The 17,128-nt window shown below is 36.6% G+C and overlaps 2 protein-coding genes across 3 annotated transcripts in view; one reads left to right on the top strand and one right to left on the bottom strand.

The window, feature by feature from the left end:
* ZC3H12C (zinc finger CCCH-type containing 12C) overlaps nt 1-16,147 on the top strand; it is a 56,057-nt gene extending 39,910 nt beyond the window's left edge. The window contains exons 3-6 of the mRNA XM_039351518.1: nt 5,880-6,019; nt 8,720-8,954; nt 11,243-11,349; nt 11,902-16,147. Of these exons, the coding sequence (XP_039207452.1) occupies nt 5,880-6,019; nt 8,720-8,954; nt 11,243-11,349; nt 11,902-13,298 (1,879 nt within the window). The 3' untranslated portion in view covers nt 13,299-16,147. The remainder of the gene's footprint in view (nt 1-5,879; nt 6,020-8,719; nt 8,955-11,242; nt 11,350-11,901) is intronic.
* The window catches only part of LOC120311708 (radixin), a 73,585-nt gene that overhangs the window by 22,212 nt on the left and 34,245 nt on the right, over nt 1-17,128 (bottom strand). Inside the window, exon 15 of one of the 2 annotated variants that reach the window (XM_039351521.1) lies at nt 16,303-16,444. The exons of the other annotated variant lie outside the window; for it this stretch is intronic. Within the exon in view, the coding sequence (XP_039207455.1) occupies nt 16,435-16,444 (10 nt within the window). The 3' untranslated portion in view covers nt 16,303-16,434. Of the gene's footprint in view, nt 1-16,302; nt 16,445-17,128 lie in introns of those variants that run through there. 2 annotated transcript variants of the gene reach the window in all.

Raw genomic sequence — 17,128 nt, 5'->3', positions numbered from 1 at the left:
CCTTCTTAAATGAAAAGTGCAAAGAAATAGAAGAAAACAACAGAATAGGGAGGACCAGAGATCTCTTCAAGAAAATTGGAGATATGAAGGGAACGTTTCATGCAAAGATGGGCATGATAAAGGACCAAAATGGCAGAGACCTAACAGAGGCAGAAGAGATTAAGAAGAGATGGCAAAACTACACCGAAGAACTATACAAGAATGAGCTTAATATCCCAGATAACCACAAGGAGATGGTCATTGACCTCGAACCAGACCTCCTAGAATGTGAAGTGAAATGGGACTTAGAAAATCTGAGCAACAACAAAGCTAGTGGAGGTGACAGTATTCCAGCTGAGCTATTCAAAATCTTAAAAGACGATGTAGTAAAAGTGCTACACTCAATCTGCCAACAAATTTGGAAAACTCAACAGTGGCCACAGGATTGGAAAAGGTCAGTTTACATTACAATTCCAAAGAAAGGCAATGCCAAAGAATGTTCAAACTATCGCACCATTGCACTCATTTCACATGCTAGTAAAGTTATGCTTAAAATCCTACAAGCTAGACTCCAGCAGTATGTGGATCGAGAACTACCAGAAGTACAGGCAGGATTTCGAAGAGGCAGAGGAACTAGAGATCAAATTGCCAACATACGCTGGATCATGGAGAAAGCTAGGGCGTTCCAGAAAAACATCTACTTCTGCTTCATTGACTATGCAAAAGCCTTTGATTGTGTGGATCACAACAAATTGTGGCAAGTTCTTAAAGAGATGGGAGTACCAGACCATCTCATTTGTCTCTTGAGAAACCTATATGCGGGTCAAGAAGCAACAGTGAGAAACGAACACGGAACCACTGATTGGTTCAAAATTGGAAAAGGAGTCCGGCAAGGCTGTATACTGTCGCCCTGCCTATTTAACTTATATGCAGAGCGCATCATGAGAAAGGCAGGGCTAGATGAATCCAAAGTTGGAATTAAGATTGCCGGGAGAAATATCAACAACCTAAGATATGCAGATGATACCACTCTAATGGCAGAAAGTGAAGAGGAACTAACGAGCCTCTTGATGCGGGTGAAGAAGGAGAGTGCAAAAGTTGGCTTGAAACTCAACATTAAGAAAACCAAATCATGGCATCCGGCCCTCTCAATTCCTGGCAAATAGATGGGGAAGAAATGGAGGTAGTGACAGATTTTATTTTTCTGGGCTCCAAGATCACCTCAGATGGGGACTGCAGCCAAGAAATTAAAAGACGCTTGCTCCTGGGAGGAAAGCTATGGCAAATCTAGACAGCATACTAAAAAGCAGAGACATCACCATGCCAACAAAAGTGCGTATAGTCCAGGCCATGGTTTTCCCAGTTGCAATGTATGGCTGTGAAAGTTGGACCATAAGAAAGGCTGAGCGCAAAAGAATTGAGGCCTTTGAACTGTGGTGCTGGAGAAGACTCTTGCGAGTCCCTTGGACTGCAAGGCGTTCAAAACGGTCGGTCCTAGAAGAGATCAACCCCGACTGCTCTTTAGAAGGCCAGATCCTGAAGTTAAAACTCAAGTACTTTGGCCACCTAATGAGAAGGAAGGATTCACTGGAGAAGAGCCTAATGCTGGGAAAGATTGAGGGCAATAGAAGAAGGGGACGACAGAGAATGAGATGGCTGGATGGAGTCACTGAAGCAGTAGGTGTGAATTTAAATGGACTCCAGAAGATGGTAGAGGACAGGAAGACCTGGAGGAATGTTGTCCATGGGATCGCGATGGGTCGGACACGACTTCGCAATTAACAACAACAAACTACTTAAAATACATATCCCTCTTAAACTAGTATACAATTATTTCCAAGTTTTTTTTCTGTTCTTTTTACCCATAATTAAACCTATGTTTAATCTTGAGATGTTCCATTTAATAAATCTTTTTAATAAAAAAGAGAAAAAGAAAGAAGAAAATACTATCTTACTTGGGATATTCAACCCTCTTAAACTAAAATCTTTCCATTTCTTCAGCCATATTCGAACAAGTGTTTAATTTTTAAGTATTCCCTCTGATACGCCCCATCATCTAATTCCTCAATTCTCACTTTAGCCCTCTCCTTTTGCCAAACATCTTTCCCAATCAATTTATTCCATTGAATCAAAGAGTCTTTTCATAATCTTGTAGATGTTGTAAATATAAGAGGCAAATCAAACATCATGTCTTTGTGTAGAGATTTTGCCCCTTCATATTCATTAAAGATTTCTCTCATCATCTCTTGTCTCCCCATTTCTTGTAGTACCCCCAACAGCTCTGCAATCCATCTTGTCAAATCTTTTTTCTTGTCCTCAAATTTATTTTGTGGGCTTAGAATTTTCTTTTCCATGTCCAGTGTTTCTTGTAAGTCTCTACTTGAGTCTCCATCTCTAAATTTCTTTCCACTAGTTTATATTCAGTTGTCTGCTTTACATGATCTCTCTTTCTTTTTGTTTTCTGATCATTTATGTGTTGTGACGTTAAATTAAAGATGCATTCATTTAAGTTTTCAAAATCATTTTTAATTTCCTCATGGTTTGAAATTGTTGTAACATAACATACATTTCCTCCTGGAAAGTGTTTATTTTTTCTTGGTACATTCTTTCTGCAGACCTCTGATGCTCCATAATGACCAAAAATCCTTTCTCTGCCAGTCGCTTTAAAGTCACAGTTTAAAAAATATTTTATAATCCAGGAAGGTCAATTTTTTCTAAGTTTTGTAGTTCTCGCTTTGTAGATAGTCCACAGTGTTCTCTTTTTTATTATTATTACAGCTGTTAAGGCTTTGAAGATCACAATATCAGGGTTTTTTTCTGGGCTGTATATTTAGGGCAGTATTTTCATCCACCACTAGATGTCAGTACCAGTCCATCTTTCAATTTTCAAAACAAATAAGCCTTTTATCTCTGTCAATAATCTTTTGCCAGGAAACGCTTAATAAATTTCATCGATTTCACATTTTCCAGGTTTAAGTGTTATATTAATTTTATTTCTGTATTTTTATTCCCCATAAATTTAATTCTCCGCTTCCGTTTAGAGAGAGGCGGAGCAAACCTCCTTCCCTCACTTTCTGAGAATTTTTTATTTCGGGATTTTTTCTTTTTTTTCCCCAGGAAATCAGTCAGGTAGAAGAGAGAGAATCAATATTCTTACCCAGCTCAGTCACATTGTTTACGATCACACTTAATTTAGTAGTTTTTGTCTTTGGCTGCATGTAGCTTGGGCTAGACCATGGGTAGGCAACCCAAAACACTCAAAGAGCCATTTGGACCCGTTTCCCACCGAAAACAAAACACTGGGAGACGCAAAACCCTTTTGATATCTAAAATGAAGAAAACACTGTATATATCCCTTTTTACCTTTAATATATATATATTTAATGATATCCGTAAAAATACGACTCCTGGGCATAATTATAAATAAAAATAAATAACATGCGACCACCAGGAGGATCCAAGTACGAAAATACTTTACTAAAACCACCAAGCTTTCGTTGGGAACTCCTAACATCATCAGGGCTAAAAGCCAGTTAACAAAGATGACTTAAATAGGTTTGGCTGACATTTGCACCTGGCTCTTAGACCGCGTCACCGGTCCTGGCCGGTCAATTTGTGTTCCAGATGTTTCCTTGATATTCGTATTGTGTTTTCTTCTGTCGTTCTTCCAGATCTTCTTACCTGCTCTTTCATTGTCAATATTTAAATTTGTTAACACCCTTATGTCCTCCTCCCTTCTGATGATATTTACTCCCACTTCATCTTTCCTTCTACTGCAGGTCTCGGGGTATCTGATTTTCTTTTAATGCCCTCATCCGTCCCACTAAGGCTCCAGGTACTTTTTCCCACCCACTTTAACTGTGGATCGATGTTTTCTCCCTGTTCTGTATAGCGCCCGCATAAGCACTACCCATATGGGCTAGACTCACGAATGACGCTAGCCTTTCTTCTGTTGGTTTCTGGAGGGCTTTCCCCGGATGTCTGGATCGACCACCGTCTCCCATGATCGTTGGGGCTTCCCTCCTCCCTTGCCACCTCTCTGGGGTGTCTTTGGGCCCATTTAGGGTCCACAAACAGAGAGAAATCAGCCATAGGGCATGGAGTCTCGTGATCCCTCAGCTGTTGCACTAACTGCGCAAAACCAGAAGCCTGAACTACCACAGTGTTTGCATCCAGTTGTAGAAGTGGGCAAAATAACTCCACCAGACAAACTTAAAGCCACCAGGCAAAACTTAAAGCCACATATAAAACATCTCACAGGGCAAGCAAAGTTCAGAGTTTCCAAGGCACAATTCAGTTCCGAACATGGTGTCAATCCAGAGTGAAGCAGGAATCACGATGACCAAACACACAGCTAGAAAGCAAACATGTTGTTCCCAACAACACCTCCATTTGGCTGGTGTGATAAATAGCCAGCTTCTGTTGCAGCCCATCAAGACAGATGAGGCTTTCTCCTCTCAAGTAATCTGGCTGACCTCCTCTGCTCCTGCCTTTTTTCTGCCCTACGTGTTCTTGGATCAGGCGCAGAAGGCAGTTCCTCCTCCTCTTTGCTGGCCATCAACCACTGCAAGCTTTCCCCAGCTGGAGCCTCAGCTAAATCCCTTCTGGATGGCCATTCAGAGTGATCAATCAAATCAGTTCCTGATGTGCCAGGAATTAGTTCATCTTCCCCTGAGCTGACATCTAAGGAGGTATCTGGGGAATCATCCAAGGGAGACATCACACATTGGGACATTGTCCCCAGGATATTTTGCAGTTTTCCTTTTTGAATTTACGGTGGTGACAATTTGGTGATATGGTGTAACCAGAACTGAAATATTTTTCTCTTCATAAAGTACCTGTTTTGGAAAGATTCCTCGTAGGTAGTGTCAAACCTTCCCAGTTTTGAACATGTAATAGCCTTGCTGGAGTTGTCATTAATAAAAGCAAAGTTTTTTTCTAGTTGCTTATTAGTCTCAAAAAAAAAAAGTCTTTGGTTTCAGTTGTGTTGAAATTCCCCTCCTGACCCTCTTCTCTAAGCAATGCAGTTGCTGATTAATGGCAGCTGATGAAGTAAAGGGCCCTGAAAGTCTAATTCTTATGGTGAGTGGAAGAAATAATTAATGTACTTGGAGCTACTCTCTATCTTCTTTCTTTTTTCCATTTACTGCGATATGAAAGTATTGATTAAAAAAATGCCCAATTATATAGTTAAGAACGATCTTGTGCAACTAAAGGTGAGAAAATTACAGATTAAAAAGAACTGGCTATTTAGAAAATAATCCAAGGAGCAGTTATATGTGCTTCCTCAGCACCATGTTACTTTCTCTCTTTTCTTGAGGTATATCTCAGACATGATGATAAACTGAAATTCTTGTACTTCTGTCTTTTATGCAACAGTTATAGTCATAACTATACTTTGCATTTCAAAGTTCTTGTTTGAAATGCTATTAACTGTTAATGAAACAATTATATTCCAGTTTTTATATGAGAGAGATAACTGTGTTTCGTTTTCAAACATCAAAATCATGTCTTGGTTTATGTGGCCGCCATTTTTACTATTACTGTCTGCTAAGTAGCTTATTTTGATCTAGCTATTAGGAGATATATTGCATCAGTTGTATATAAATTAAACTGAAATTAAATACTTAACCATGTAGTTCTGAAAATATGTAAAATTTACTAATAATACTTAAATGTAACTGATTTGGAGTAACATTTATCAAAGTAATGCCACATACAAATTCACAGGCAATTTATTATTTTATGAGAGTTTTTAAATGCCACACTTAGCTTTCGTTAATTACTTTGGAGTGCTTTGTGCTTATGAGGGCAGAATGCAAGTAGATTCCATTCATACATATATGAAACAGTGGTAGTTACAATAATGTAGATTAGTAAATTTAGGACATCTGTTTCAGCCATGGAAACAAAGAAGTATTCTCTTGTCGTGGGATAAAACTGGCCGTGGATTGGTTTTTGGAAAGAGGACACAAAGATGTCACAGTGTTTGTTCCAGCATGGAGAAAAGAACAGTCACGACCAGATGCACTCATTACAGGTATATTTTGATCAGCTTTCAGCAGTTTCATTTGTAAAATCTATGACAATTTTGATCTTGCTTATTCTATATGAGTAAATATTTTAAGGACTGCTTTAATCAAAATATTTTAGAACATAGAATAACAGGGTTGTATAGGGCCTTAGAGATCTTCTAATCCAACCACTTGCTCAAGCAGAAGACCTACATCATTCTAGACAAATGATTGTCCAATCTCTTCTTGAAAACCTCCAGTGACTGAGCACTCAAACTTCTGAAGGCAAGTCGTTCCATTGATTAATTGTTCTCATTGTCAGGAAATTTCTCTTCAGTTCTAGGTGGATCACCGTTTAATGATAGTCTACTTGTTATTTTTTGTCCTGCCTTCAGGTGCTTTGGTGCCCATTTCAATACTATTTCATTTTCATGCATAAGTCTAAGCACTTTGCACCTAAAATACATATTTAGTATAATATTTGTTCTCAAAAAGCATATATTTAATACATGTTGATGTAGAATTGCATTTCAATATATGAAAAATGGAAACACGACAGGTGCTTGTATTACAATTTATTCTCTGAATTGATGTTTTTAGATCAATTTAAATCAGAATTTGCAAATTCTTGGTGCCTCTCTAAATAATATGTAATGGATAGTACGTATTCTGTTGCGAGGAAGGAATGTTTTTTTTTAAAAAAAATTAAAATTATGTATAAGAACGTAGTACTGTCTAGTTTGATATAGAAGTGAGAATTGGGTATGTCAGGAGAGACATAGAAATAAATTGAGTGCAGTGTGTCTGGAGCAGTTAATTATGTGTAATAAAACAAGAAAATGTAGTAAAATCAAGCTTAAATGGATGTTGAATGTGAATACAAAAGTGAGTGACACAGAAAAGTGGTTTAGTCATATGATTGAATGGTTGCTAAATAAGGCAGTCTTTAAGCAAGGTTTACCTGTATGAAATATTTCATCATTTGCCATAGGATGTCTGTTTTTCAGTTGATAATACTGATTATTATGAATGTCTGCATTCAATATCTTTTAATGTTTGTTACCTCATGTTCGTATATTAATAATACCTATATCTTAGAGCAATGGTTCTCAACCTGTGGATCGGGACCCCATTTGGGGTTGAACGACATTTCACGGGGGTCGCCAAACAACACAGTCTGCCATTTTTTTCCTCTTTTCCTTAGCTGTGCTACTCCCTTTTATTCTATTGGCTTTTGAAAGCCAATAGAATAGACTCTCTTGAATAGAGTCTAATTCTATTGGCTTTCAAAAGCCAATAGGAATTGTCCAGGCTGTCTCTGCCCTGCTGAGCCCGCCAAAAGTCCCATTCTGCAAACGGTGCTGCACCAGTTGAGTAGTCCTCGACTTACGACCGGTTGAATAGTCCTTGACTTACGACTGGTTGGGTGTCGCGGCATTAAAAAGGTTGAGAACCACTGTCTTAGAGTCACAATCTAAGATTTGTTACTATATATCAGATCTATTGCCTTAACTTTTTATTGGAGGTTTACAAATAAAAAGGACTCTTATAGGTTAATTTTGTATTAAACGATAAAAATTAGATTCAGAGCTGATGCTGACTCTGTATCTTGTCACCTATCTATTAATATTCTAAGCAGAAAAAATATTTAGACAATATTTGATTAAAGTATGTGGCTGGATGACTTAATTTGCAGTTATGTCATATATATACTGTAAATGCCGGCGTATGCGGCGACTTCCGCGAGCGCTGAAATCGGCGCCAAAGACAGGGGTCGTCTTATATGCCGAGTTGTCTTATACGCCGGAAATACTGGTAGTTTCCGGCGTATAAGACGACGTTCTAGGAATGCGGCCTGGCTATAAAGATGGGGGTTGTCTTATACGCCGGGTCGCCTTGTACGCCGGCATTTACGGTATATATATATTCAGATGTTGCTTGTAACCTCCTTGGAAAAGATTTGTATCTTCAAATAAAATGTGAAATATACAGTAATTAAATGTTATAAAAGCTGCTACCGTTTAGGACAAAAATGAATATTCAAATATGTTTCTGCAGATTCCCAAAGCTATCAGCAACCACTTCATTATTAAGCAAGGCCCTTTTTCTAAATCCTGAATTAGTAACTGAATGTATTTTGGCTTGCATCATCTCAAATTGAATTGCCTCAAATGCTTGGGAAAGGCTATGTCTGTAATATAAGTTGATATTCAAATAGTTCAAAAGTTATTGGAAACTTTTCTTTTTCAGTCTTGGTATCTAAGGGCTGATCAAGAATTTGCCTTTTACTATGCCCTCGGTTGGATGTATCTTTAGGAGAAACTGCTCAAATAATGTTTACAGATATTGGAAATATAGTATAGCATTATAACTATGTGTTTAATAACCAAACATACTCTTAATGTATAGAAAACATAACATTCCAGTCTTTTAATTTAGTACAAGTCTTACTGCAGATTATTGGAATTAAATGTAGAAACATCTGGCCCTAAGCACAATTGTTGAGGTCATGAGTAAAGGCAGCTTATATATTTATGTGTTGCTGAATTGTAACTATCTGCTTCCATTAGAATAATATTTGTTTTTATTAAGCCAAGTCATCTGAATTTGTTAGTGTGTGTGTGTGTGTGTGTGTGTGTGTAGGTAATAGGGTAGAACTAGATGACCTGAATTAAGTGAATTTCAGTATTCTCTTTTTGTTTCCCTTTTCAATTTCAATATTCTAGATCAAGAAATCTTGCGTAAATTAGAAAAAGAGAAAATTCTGGTGTTCACCCCATCACGTCGAGTTCAAGGGAGAAGGGTGGTATGCTATGATGACAGATTCATAGTGAAGTTGGCTTTTGAGTCAGATGGTATAATTGTATCTAATGATAACTACAGAGATCTAGCTAATGAAAAGCCAGAATGGAAGAAATTTATTGATGAGCGACTTCTGATGTATTCATTTGTCAATGACAAGTAAGTTATAATTTTTAATTGTCTATGTCTAAAAGATGATTGTCAACAAGATTTGGGACATGTACTCCTCTGATGGCCAGATCTTTACTATCTCTGAACAGAGTAATTTTGAAATGAAACCAATGTCCTAGGAAAGCCATATAGTACTTGTTATAATTTTTCTTTTTCTGTTTCCTGTTCTGAGACAAACAGTTTGATTCTATACTATTAAGTGCAAACCAGTATCTGGTAAAACATATAAAACATGTCAGTTGCTGGAATTGGGTATGTCTAGTTTACTGAAGAGAAGAACTATGGGTGACATAGCAGTGTTTCAATATCTCAGGGGTTGCCACAAAGATGAGGGAGTCAAGCTATTTTCCAAAGTACCTGAGGGCAGGACAACAAGCAGTGGATGGAAACTAATCAAAGAGAGAAGCAACCTAGAACTAAGGAGAAACTTCCTGACAGAACAATTAATCAGTGGAACAATCTGCCTCAGAAGTTATGAATGCTCCAACACTGGAAATTTTTAAGAAGAGATTGGACAACCATTTGTTTGAAATGGTATAGGGTTTCCTGCCTGAGCAGGGGGTTGGACTAGAAGACCTCAAAGGTCCCTTCCAACTCTGTTATTGAAATAAAAAAAGGAAATAACTTCCTCCCAAATCTCCAGAAGTGACTAAAATCAGGCATAAGGTCAGTGTCTTATGGATAAATATTCCAGCCTACAAATTTTGCTATTTCTGTTCTGTTGGAAAACTGTACAGATATTTTTAAACTGCTAACTATGTAAGTTGTTCAATAGATTATGCATTTCTAATATTTATTCATGAGGGCACATTGGGTCTAGATTCCTATAAGTCAGAAAGCTGGATTTGAGGATTAAATATGTATCATTGGAACAGGAGTGTGCTTCAACTTGGAGAAAAGCCCAAACACAATTAAAGATTTTTCAGGTTTTAAACTCACTTAAGACAAGTGTCTCTGAATTGCTCTTTTCTGATTCAAAATCTTTTGTGAAGTTCTCCCTTTGATATTTAGTTTTTAGCTCCATAGCATTAGAAAGGATAGAGCCTTGCACAACTGCTACTGAAAGTAACTATTCATACTTAACATAAACATCTTGGTGATATGATAAGGGAGGACTTAGGAATACTCTCCAATCAGTGATAATCAGTTTAAGATAATTCTTAAAGTTATCTCTGCAGTTTTTGTGTGTAGAGAAAGATGACTAAGAACTTTCTTTCACATTCACATTCATTACCCCAGTCTGTTGTTGAGCAGTAATGATATTGAATTCATTGTGACCAGTTGACTTATTCTCATTATGCTAACTCCCATTCTTTCTTGATCTGCCTTTTTTGTTTTTGTTTTATTTTCTTTTTCCAACCCTTACCATCTTTCCTTTCTCTCACAACATATATATTATATTTTAATGTTTTGTTTTGATTTTATTTAAACCAATCATTGTTTAAACTTTGTTTAAACCAGTCATTTAGACTCTGAGGAGAAACAGAAAATTCCAGTTCTCCAAAATGCTTTGTTTTTGGAAAGATAGATTGTATACTATCTACAATACACATATCTATTTACATAAGCTTCTGTATGTACAAGCATGCAGGAAAACATATAAATTGTGTTTCCTCACACTAGTCCTCTACTTATGATCACAATTGGGACTGGAACTTCCATTGCTAAACAATGCAGTCATTGAGACATGCCCAACCTTTGTTGCCAAAGTGATTACCTGTGAATCATATCCAGCTTCTCTCCCACTGACTTTGCTTGTTGGGATTCCCCTCTAGGAGGGTTGCAAATGTTGACCATGTGATCCCAGGATGCTGCAACCATCATAAATACATGCTGGTTGACAAGTACCCAAATTTTGACCTCAGGACATTGTGAGGATTATATGTGCAAAGACTGATCAAATTATTCAGCACCATTGTAACTTTGGTTGTTAAATTAATGGTCATAAGGCAAGGACTACCTGTATGCAAAGACCTCCTCATAGAAGAGCTGCTCTGGACATTATCTTAAATGAATGGAAATAAAGAAGTAAGGACACCCATTTATCTGCTATGCAAATTGAATAGATTGGTACATAAACCAGGCAGCTATCTGCACGACATGCAAATACATTATTTTCATTATTTACTTTCTTAGCATCTCACACACAGTTGCATTTAAACTAACAGGCAGTAGCTATAACTTTGATTTACTAGTCTTTTTTAGGAGCAGGTTTAAAATAGATCTGAAATATGGCACAGCAAATGCATTGTTCCTTTCATTGTTTTATTATTTAGATTCATGCCTCCAGACGATCCTCTCGGCCGTCATGGCCCAAGTCTGGAGAACTTTTTGAGGAAGAAACCTGTTGTACCAGAACATAAGAAGCAACCCTGTCCATATGGTAATATTATTCAATTAAACATTAAATGTGTTTTTTAAAATGAAGCTTGATTGTTTGTCTCTTCAGAAATGAAGTGAAATATATCTGTGTTGAAATTTTCATTATGTAAGAAGTTTAATGATGAATCCCTTTGTGTCCTCATTTTATCCCTTTTAAGTAGTGAATGGGGGGGGGGGGAATCCAGAACAGCAGAGATCCTGAAGATGAGGCTTCCCCTCTCTATCAAACTCCCCCTCCAGTTAAAGTTTGAATAATATAGCAGGCTATTGTTTAGGTAAATAATCCTGATTTCTATATGGTTATTCCCAATTATTATATAATCTTGATTTGTATTCAGGCAGTATGATAGGGCTAATCACAGGATGGGTTAACGTGTTATGCAAACACACTGTCCAATTACAGATAATTTAGTTAATTTCATTGCATAACTCTTAATGGTCCTCGTTGTATGAGTATATACAGTACTTTTTAAACATTGCTGAAGAAATAAATTACTTTGTTTTGTTTTTTTTTACTTTGTATGCTTACATCTTCAATTATAAATTCATATAGGGAAGAAATGCACTTATGGACACAAATGCAAATATTATCACCCAGAAAGAGGAAATCAGCCTCAGAGGTCAGTAGCTGATGAACTTCGTGCCATGTCTAGGAACACAGCTGCCAAAGCTGCTAGTGAAGGAGGACTGGTGAAAAGCAACAGTGTTCCTTGTAGTACTAAGACAGATAACACTACAGATCTCAAGCGAACTACTCCAAAGAGGCAATCAGATCCTAGTATAAGGACTCAAGTCTACCAAGACTTGGAAGAAAAGCTTCCCACCAAAAATAAATTGGGAACCAGATCTGTACCTTCTTTAGTTAGTATACCAACTTCTGCTGCTGCAAAACCCCAAAGTACTGCACCTTTAACTAATGGCCTTCCATCTGGAGTTCATTTCCCACCTCAGGATCAAAGACCACAGGGACCATATTCTCCAGTGATAATGACAACCAAAAATCATGGAACGCCAATGCCTTACGAGCAGTATCCCAAATGTGATTCTCCTGTGGATGTAGGTTATTACTCTATGCTCAGTGCATATTCAAACCTAAGTATCTCTGGTCCCAGAAGTCCGGAAAGACGTTTCTCTTTGGACACAGATTACAGAATTAGTTCTGTAGCTTCTGATTGTAGTAGTGAAGGGAGCATGAGTTGTGGCAGTAGTGATTCCTACATGGGTTACAATGATAGATCCTATGTGAGTTCTCCTGACCCTCAACTGGAAGAGAATGTAAAATGTCAACATATGCATCCCCGTAGCCATCTGAATTCGCAGTCCTTCTTACAGAGTTACCACGATACACTAACCAGAGTGCAAAGTTATAGTCATGAAGAACCAAAGCATCATCCGAAGCCTTCAGTTCCATACATGGCTGTGCAGTTTCAGCATCCAAACATGGGAAGCCGTTCTACTTGTCCTATTGACTACCCCACTTCTCAGGGTTCACAGCATTCAAAAAGCATGCCTCTGGGGAGAGCTCTTGCATCCACAAGACTGGACAGTATATCAGACTCACGTTTGTATGATAATTCTCCATTGAGAAAAAGAAAAACATACTCTGCTCAAGATGGACTCAGTAGTTGGGATAGGCCAGGCTATGGGATGGATACATATGGCTATCGCCAAACTTACTCTTTACCCAGCAATCCCACTCCACCATGTTATGAACACTTTGCTTTCCAAAGCTTACCTGAGCAACCCGATCAGCCTTGGCAGATACCTTACTGTGGAATGCCTCAAGATCTTCCAAGGTACCAAGACAGTCGAGAGAAAGTCTACATCAACCTGTGCAACATTTTCCCGCCTGACCTGGTGAGGATTGTTATGAAGAGGAATCCTCACATGGCAGATGCTCAGCAGCTTGCTGCAGCCATTTTAGTGGAGAAGTCTCAGCTAGGTTATTGATGACATGATATTGATGATGCATCTTTATGGTGTCTATAGTTCAGTTTCAGCTGTATTGCTGAGGGAGGTTTGCTACAATAGCATTTGTGATCTCCTTCTCAGCAAGGAGGTTATATAGTAATCCATATATGTGAAATACTGTGCCATGGAACCTGTATGTATAACCCCACACTGGAAGTAACAGGATTTATTTTAAATACTCAGTTTTTTAAAAAAAAAAATTTCGTGGCTGGAATGTCTCTCCAGCTGAATATATTATAACTATGATGTCTCAAATAAGAATCCCTAGTGCATGTGGGTTTTATATGCAGCACTTTTTAATATTTGTTACATATTTATTAAATTATTGGGTGTTTTATCCTTCAAGTGCAAAACATTTTTTTCAAAACAGCAGAAAACTAAAGAGGATTTTCTGTGCCCAGCCAACTTTTTTTCAAGTTAAGCTTATTAGGATCTATTTTTTTCATAATTAAGTTATTTAATTTTATTGTGTGATTTTCTTTGTATATAATCATTTTATTTATAGAAAACAACAGTCTTTTACAGCACTGAATTTTTTAAAGTAATGTATAAGTTACCAGTTTTTACATTGAAATGGGTAACAATATATTAGTACTTTATAGTATGGCACTTTTTAATTTGGTTATGGATTTAATTTATTTGTTGATTACTGTTAATTTTGTTGTAAGCAGAAGCAATCAGTAGGAGAGAAACTTGTTTTTATTAATTTATTATGCAGATGAAAAAAAAACTTTATGTGCAGGTCCTGAAATTATTCAGCTTATCCAGTTCCTGATTGTCACAAATTTGACTACAAATATATCCGTTTAGGCAACAGTCTTGTGCAGCCAATGTACATTTCCATTAATCAGAAATGGCATTGAAAAGTGTATCTCTTGTTCTTTTACTTAATGCACAGGTATTTCATAAAATAACTGTTTTTAAAGAAACAAATTATGTTCTCAATGCAATTTTTGTATATAAGATTGTGTATTTTCATGCTATTTATTGAGAAAGTTTTACATTGTGTTCAGGATATGCAACATCTTAACTGCACTATAGTAATGGTAATTATAGATGAAAACAGCACATTCTTTTTGTGAAATACTGTATAGAATTAGTTTTTCTGGCCTGTTGCATTATATAGGCCCAATTCTTGCCATGAACAACATAGCTTTAGAAGTAGACACTGTCATCTCTTCTAGTATTAGTATGGGAGATTTCTGGTTTTAAGTTTTGAGCTTTTGTAGCTCTTGTAAAATGTAATTTTACATAAATAGATTAACAGTAGATCTCACAGTGCCTGATACCGTAGACATCGTGATTGACTGCTCATATAATAGAAGTCCCTTCAGAGCTTCATACTGTGATGATTCCCAAGTTTATATAATTATTGCTGATAACTGGGTGGATGACTGCAACTTGAAGATGCTATAGAATCAGAAAGTACCTACGCTGTTGATACAAATTGTATCTTTAACTATTAGAACTATTTAATTTATATATCTAACTTTTAAAAAGAACATTGAATTGTGTGAAAATGATTTTAGACTTTGGGCAACATTTTATCTCTTATTTTTTAAAAAAAATATTTCAAACCCAGACTTTTTTTCTGCTTGAATACCCCTTGACCATTTATCATAAAACTGAGTAAGATGATAGCTAAAAATAATGATAAAATGCTGCCTAAAAAGATGTCCAAGCACCTTTTGAATACATTTTCACTACTTATGCAACACCATGTGTTGTAAGAAGTAGGATGTTGATACACAGTAAATGCTTCTGCAAAGCATTATACTTTTAGAGGTATCCAGTAATCTGAACCATGTTCAGCAACTTTAATTCAGGAATTACTCTTCTACACAGTGTTCACTATTGTATAATCAGACAGGATATTGCTTCTGTTAGGTTCATCTCTCTCCCTGAAAATGGCATCTTACATTTTGTCCATGTGTCCTAAAAAAAAAACCTCTTTCAATATTCCTTTATTTTGTCCTCAACTTCCTTGTTTCTAGCTTTTGCAGAATATATTTTATTGAAGAGATTGTACATTTTGCATGGATATGCCAATCCTCTTTCCTATGAAATAGAACTGACTTATTGCAATGGGCTTATTATTCACATGATGTTGTTGCTACTGGTGAGGGCGAAATGCAGAAACATGACTTCTGGAATAGAGATGTTTTATATTTATTTTCAGTTGATGTATATGGAATCATACTTAAGATTGACTGCAGCATCCTTTCTTGAGAAAATTATATGATTGTACATTGTGTATTACAGTGTTAAAATGTGCAATTGCTGGACTTGCGTAATATAGAATTTAAACACACTGATGAGAAATGTGCTGACTTAACTGAATTTAGGGCACATGGCAGCTCTGCTTTGATACACGTTTTCAGAGCTGATGTGGTCTTCTCCAGTTACAATTAAAAGCAGGTTTCTCCCCCACCCCACCCCTTGCCACACAAATGTCTATGTTGTGTTCCATTGCAATAACTTAAACATAACTGGCTCTACTGTATCCTGCATTTTACAGAAAGCCGCAGAGTGTGAAATAATCCATTTTTTGCCCTCATTCTATCATTTTTTAGTGGGAATACTTGGTTTGGGCTAACTGTAATTCTGCCATCTTATAAACCGTTAAATTTGATTAAGCTCATTGTTGTTGCTTTTTGTGCTGCGCAGGTCTTTAATAAGCTATTTGAGTAAAGAGTATTATTTTAAGTTCTAACATTTAGAAAATCAAGGAATGTTTGGTTATCTGCATACTTATGTGGTGTATGGTTAGGGTGTAGAAGCAGGAAAGCTAGAGGAAAATCCACTGTTAACTACCTAAGGCCTCATAAGGCCCAAGAAACTCAATGAACAGTCGCCCACTCTTTAGTCTGATCTGCTGAACAGGCTTGCTCTTGCGGGGAAAAAATTAAGAGGCAGAACTGAGTTGTTCACCTCCCGGAGTTCCTGGAAGAAAGACGGGATATATAACATTCAACCAATAATCTACTGTTGACAGTTTTAATCCTTTAGTTCAACTTTTTTTGTCATGATACACCAGACATTCAGAGGCTGCTGTTACTGTTCATTTCCTGAAACTGGTTCTTCTATAGTACATTTTAGTAGGTTTTCAGAAATGCTATGCTGTGCTGGAATAAAAAAGAAAGTAATTATAGTAAATCTGATCTATTTCATATCAAATGCTTGATGAAATTCAGAAATACACCCACCAACTGTATGCACTTCCATTAACACAAGGAATAATTTACATTATCTCAAAAAGAGTTTTTAGTGAGTAGCTGAAAAAAGCATGCATGATTGATGCATTCATGCGTATCAGTTTTGGATCTAGGCAGTTATGATTGTAAAGTTTAAATGTAATTTTATTGGGTAAAATTTTAGCTTTGTTTACACAATTACCTTTTGTTCCACGGTTACAGAAGTTGGCCTAGACAAAATGAAAATATAACTCTTATGTTATTATTTGGAAGTTAGCTGATGGATATCAGTCACTGGAATCATTTTAGTATTTGTAATGTACGGATACATAGGAGTTCATAGTGTTATATTTTGTGCAAGTACCTACATTTGTACAAATTCTTTTGTAAGATAAACTGAAGTTTTCAGAGGCTTTGTGTGTGTCACATTAACATTTTTGAAACCTCTAATCTTTTTAAAATTAATATGGTTTCTTAGATATGAGACTGAACTGGTATTATTTTTAGGAAAATATCGTATTGTTATAGCTAACCTTTTATTCTTAAATTCCCAGGCATATCAAAAATTAGTTTTTATGAGAAAAACATAATTGCAACCATTTCTTTTTGCAGCTG

This window comes from Crotalus tigris, unplaced genomic scaffold (genome assembly GCF_016545835.1).
Source record: "Crotalus tigris isolate CLP2741 ecotype Arizona unplaced genomic scaffold, ASM1654583v1 scf7180000018371.15429387391:27106975, whole genome shotgun sequence".
Lineage (NCBI taxonomy): Eukaryota > Metazoa > Chordata > Lepidosauria > Squamata > Viperidae > Crotalus > Crotalus tigris.
This window is presented reverse-complemented; position numbering and strand designations above follow the sequence as displayed.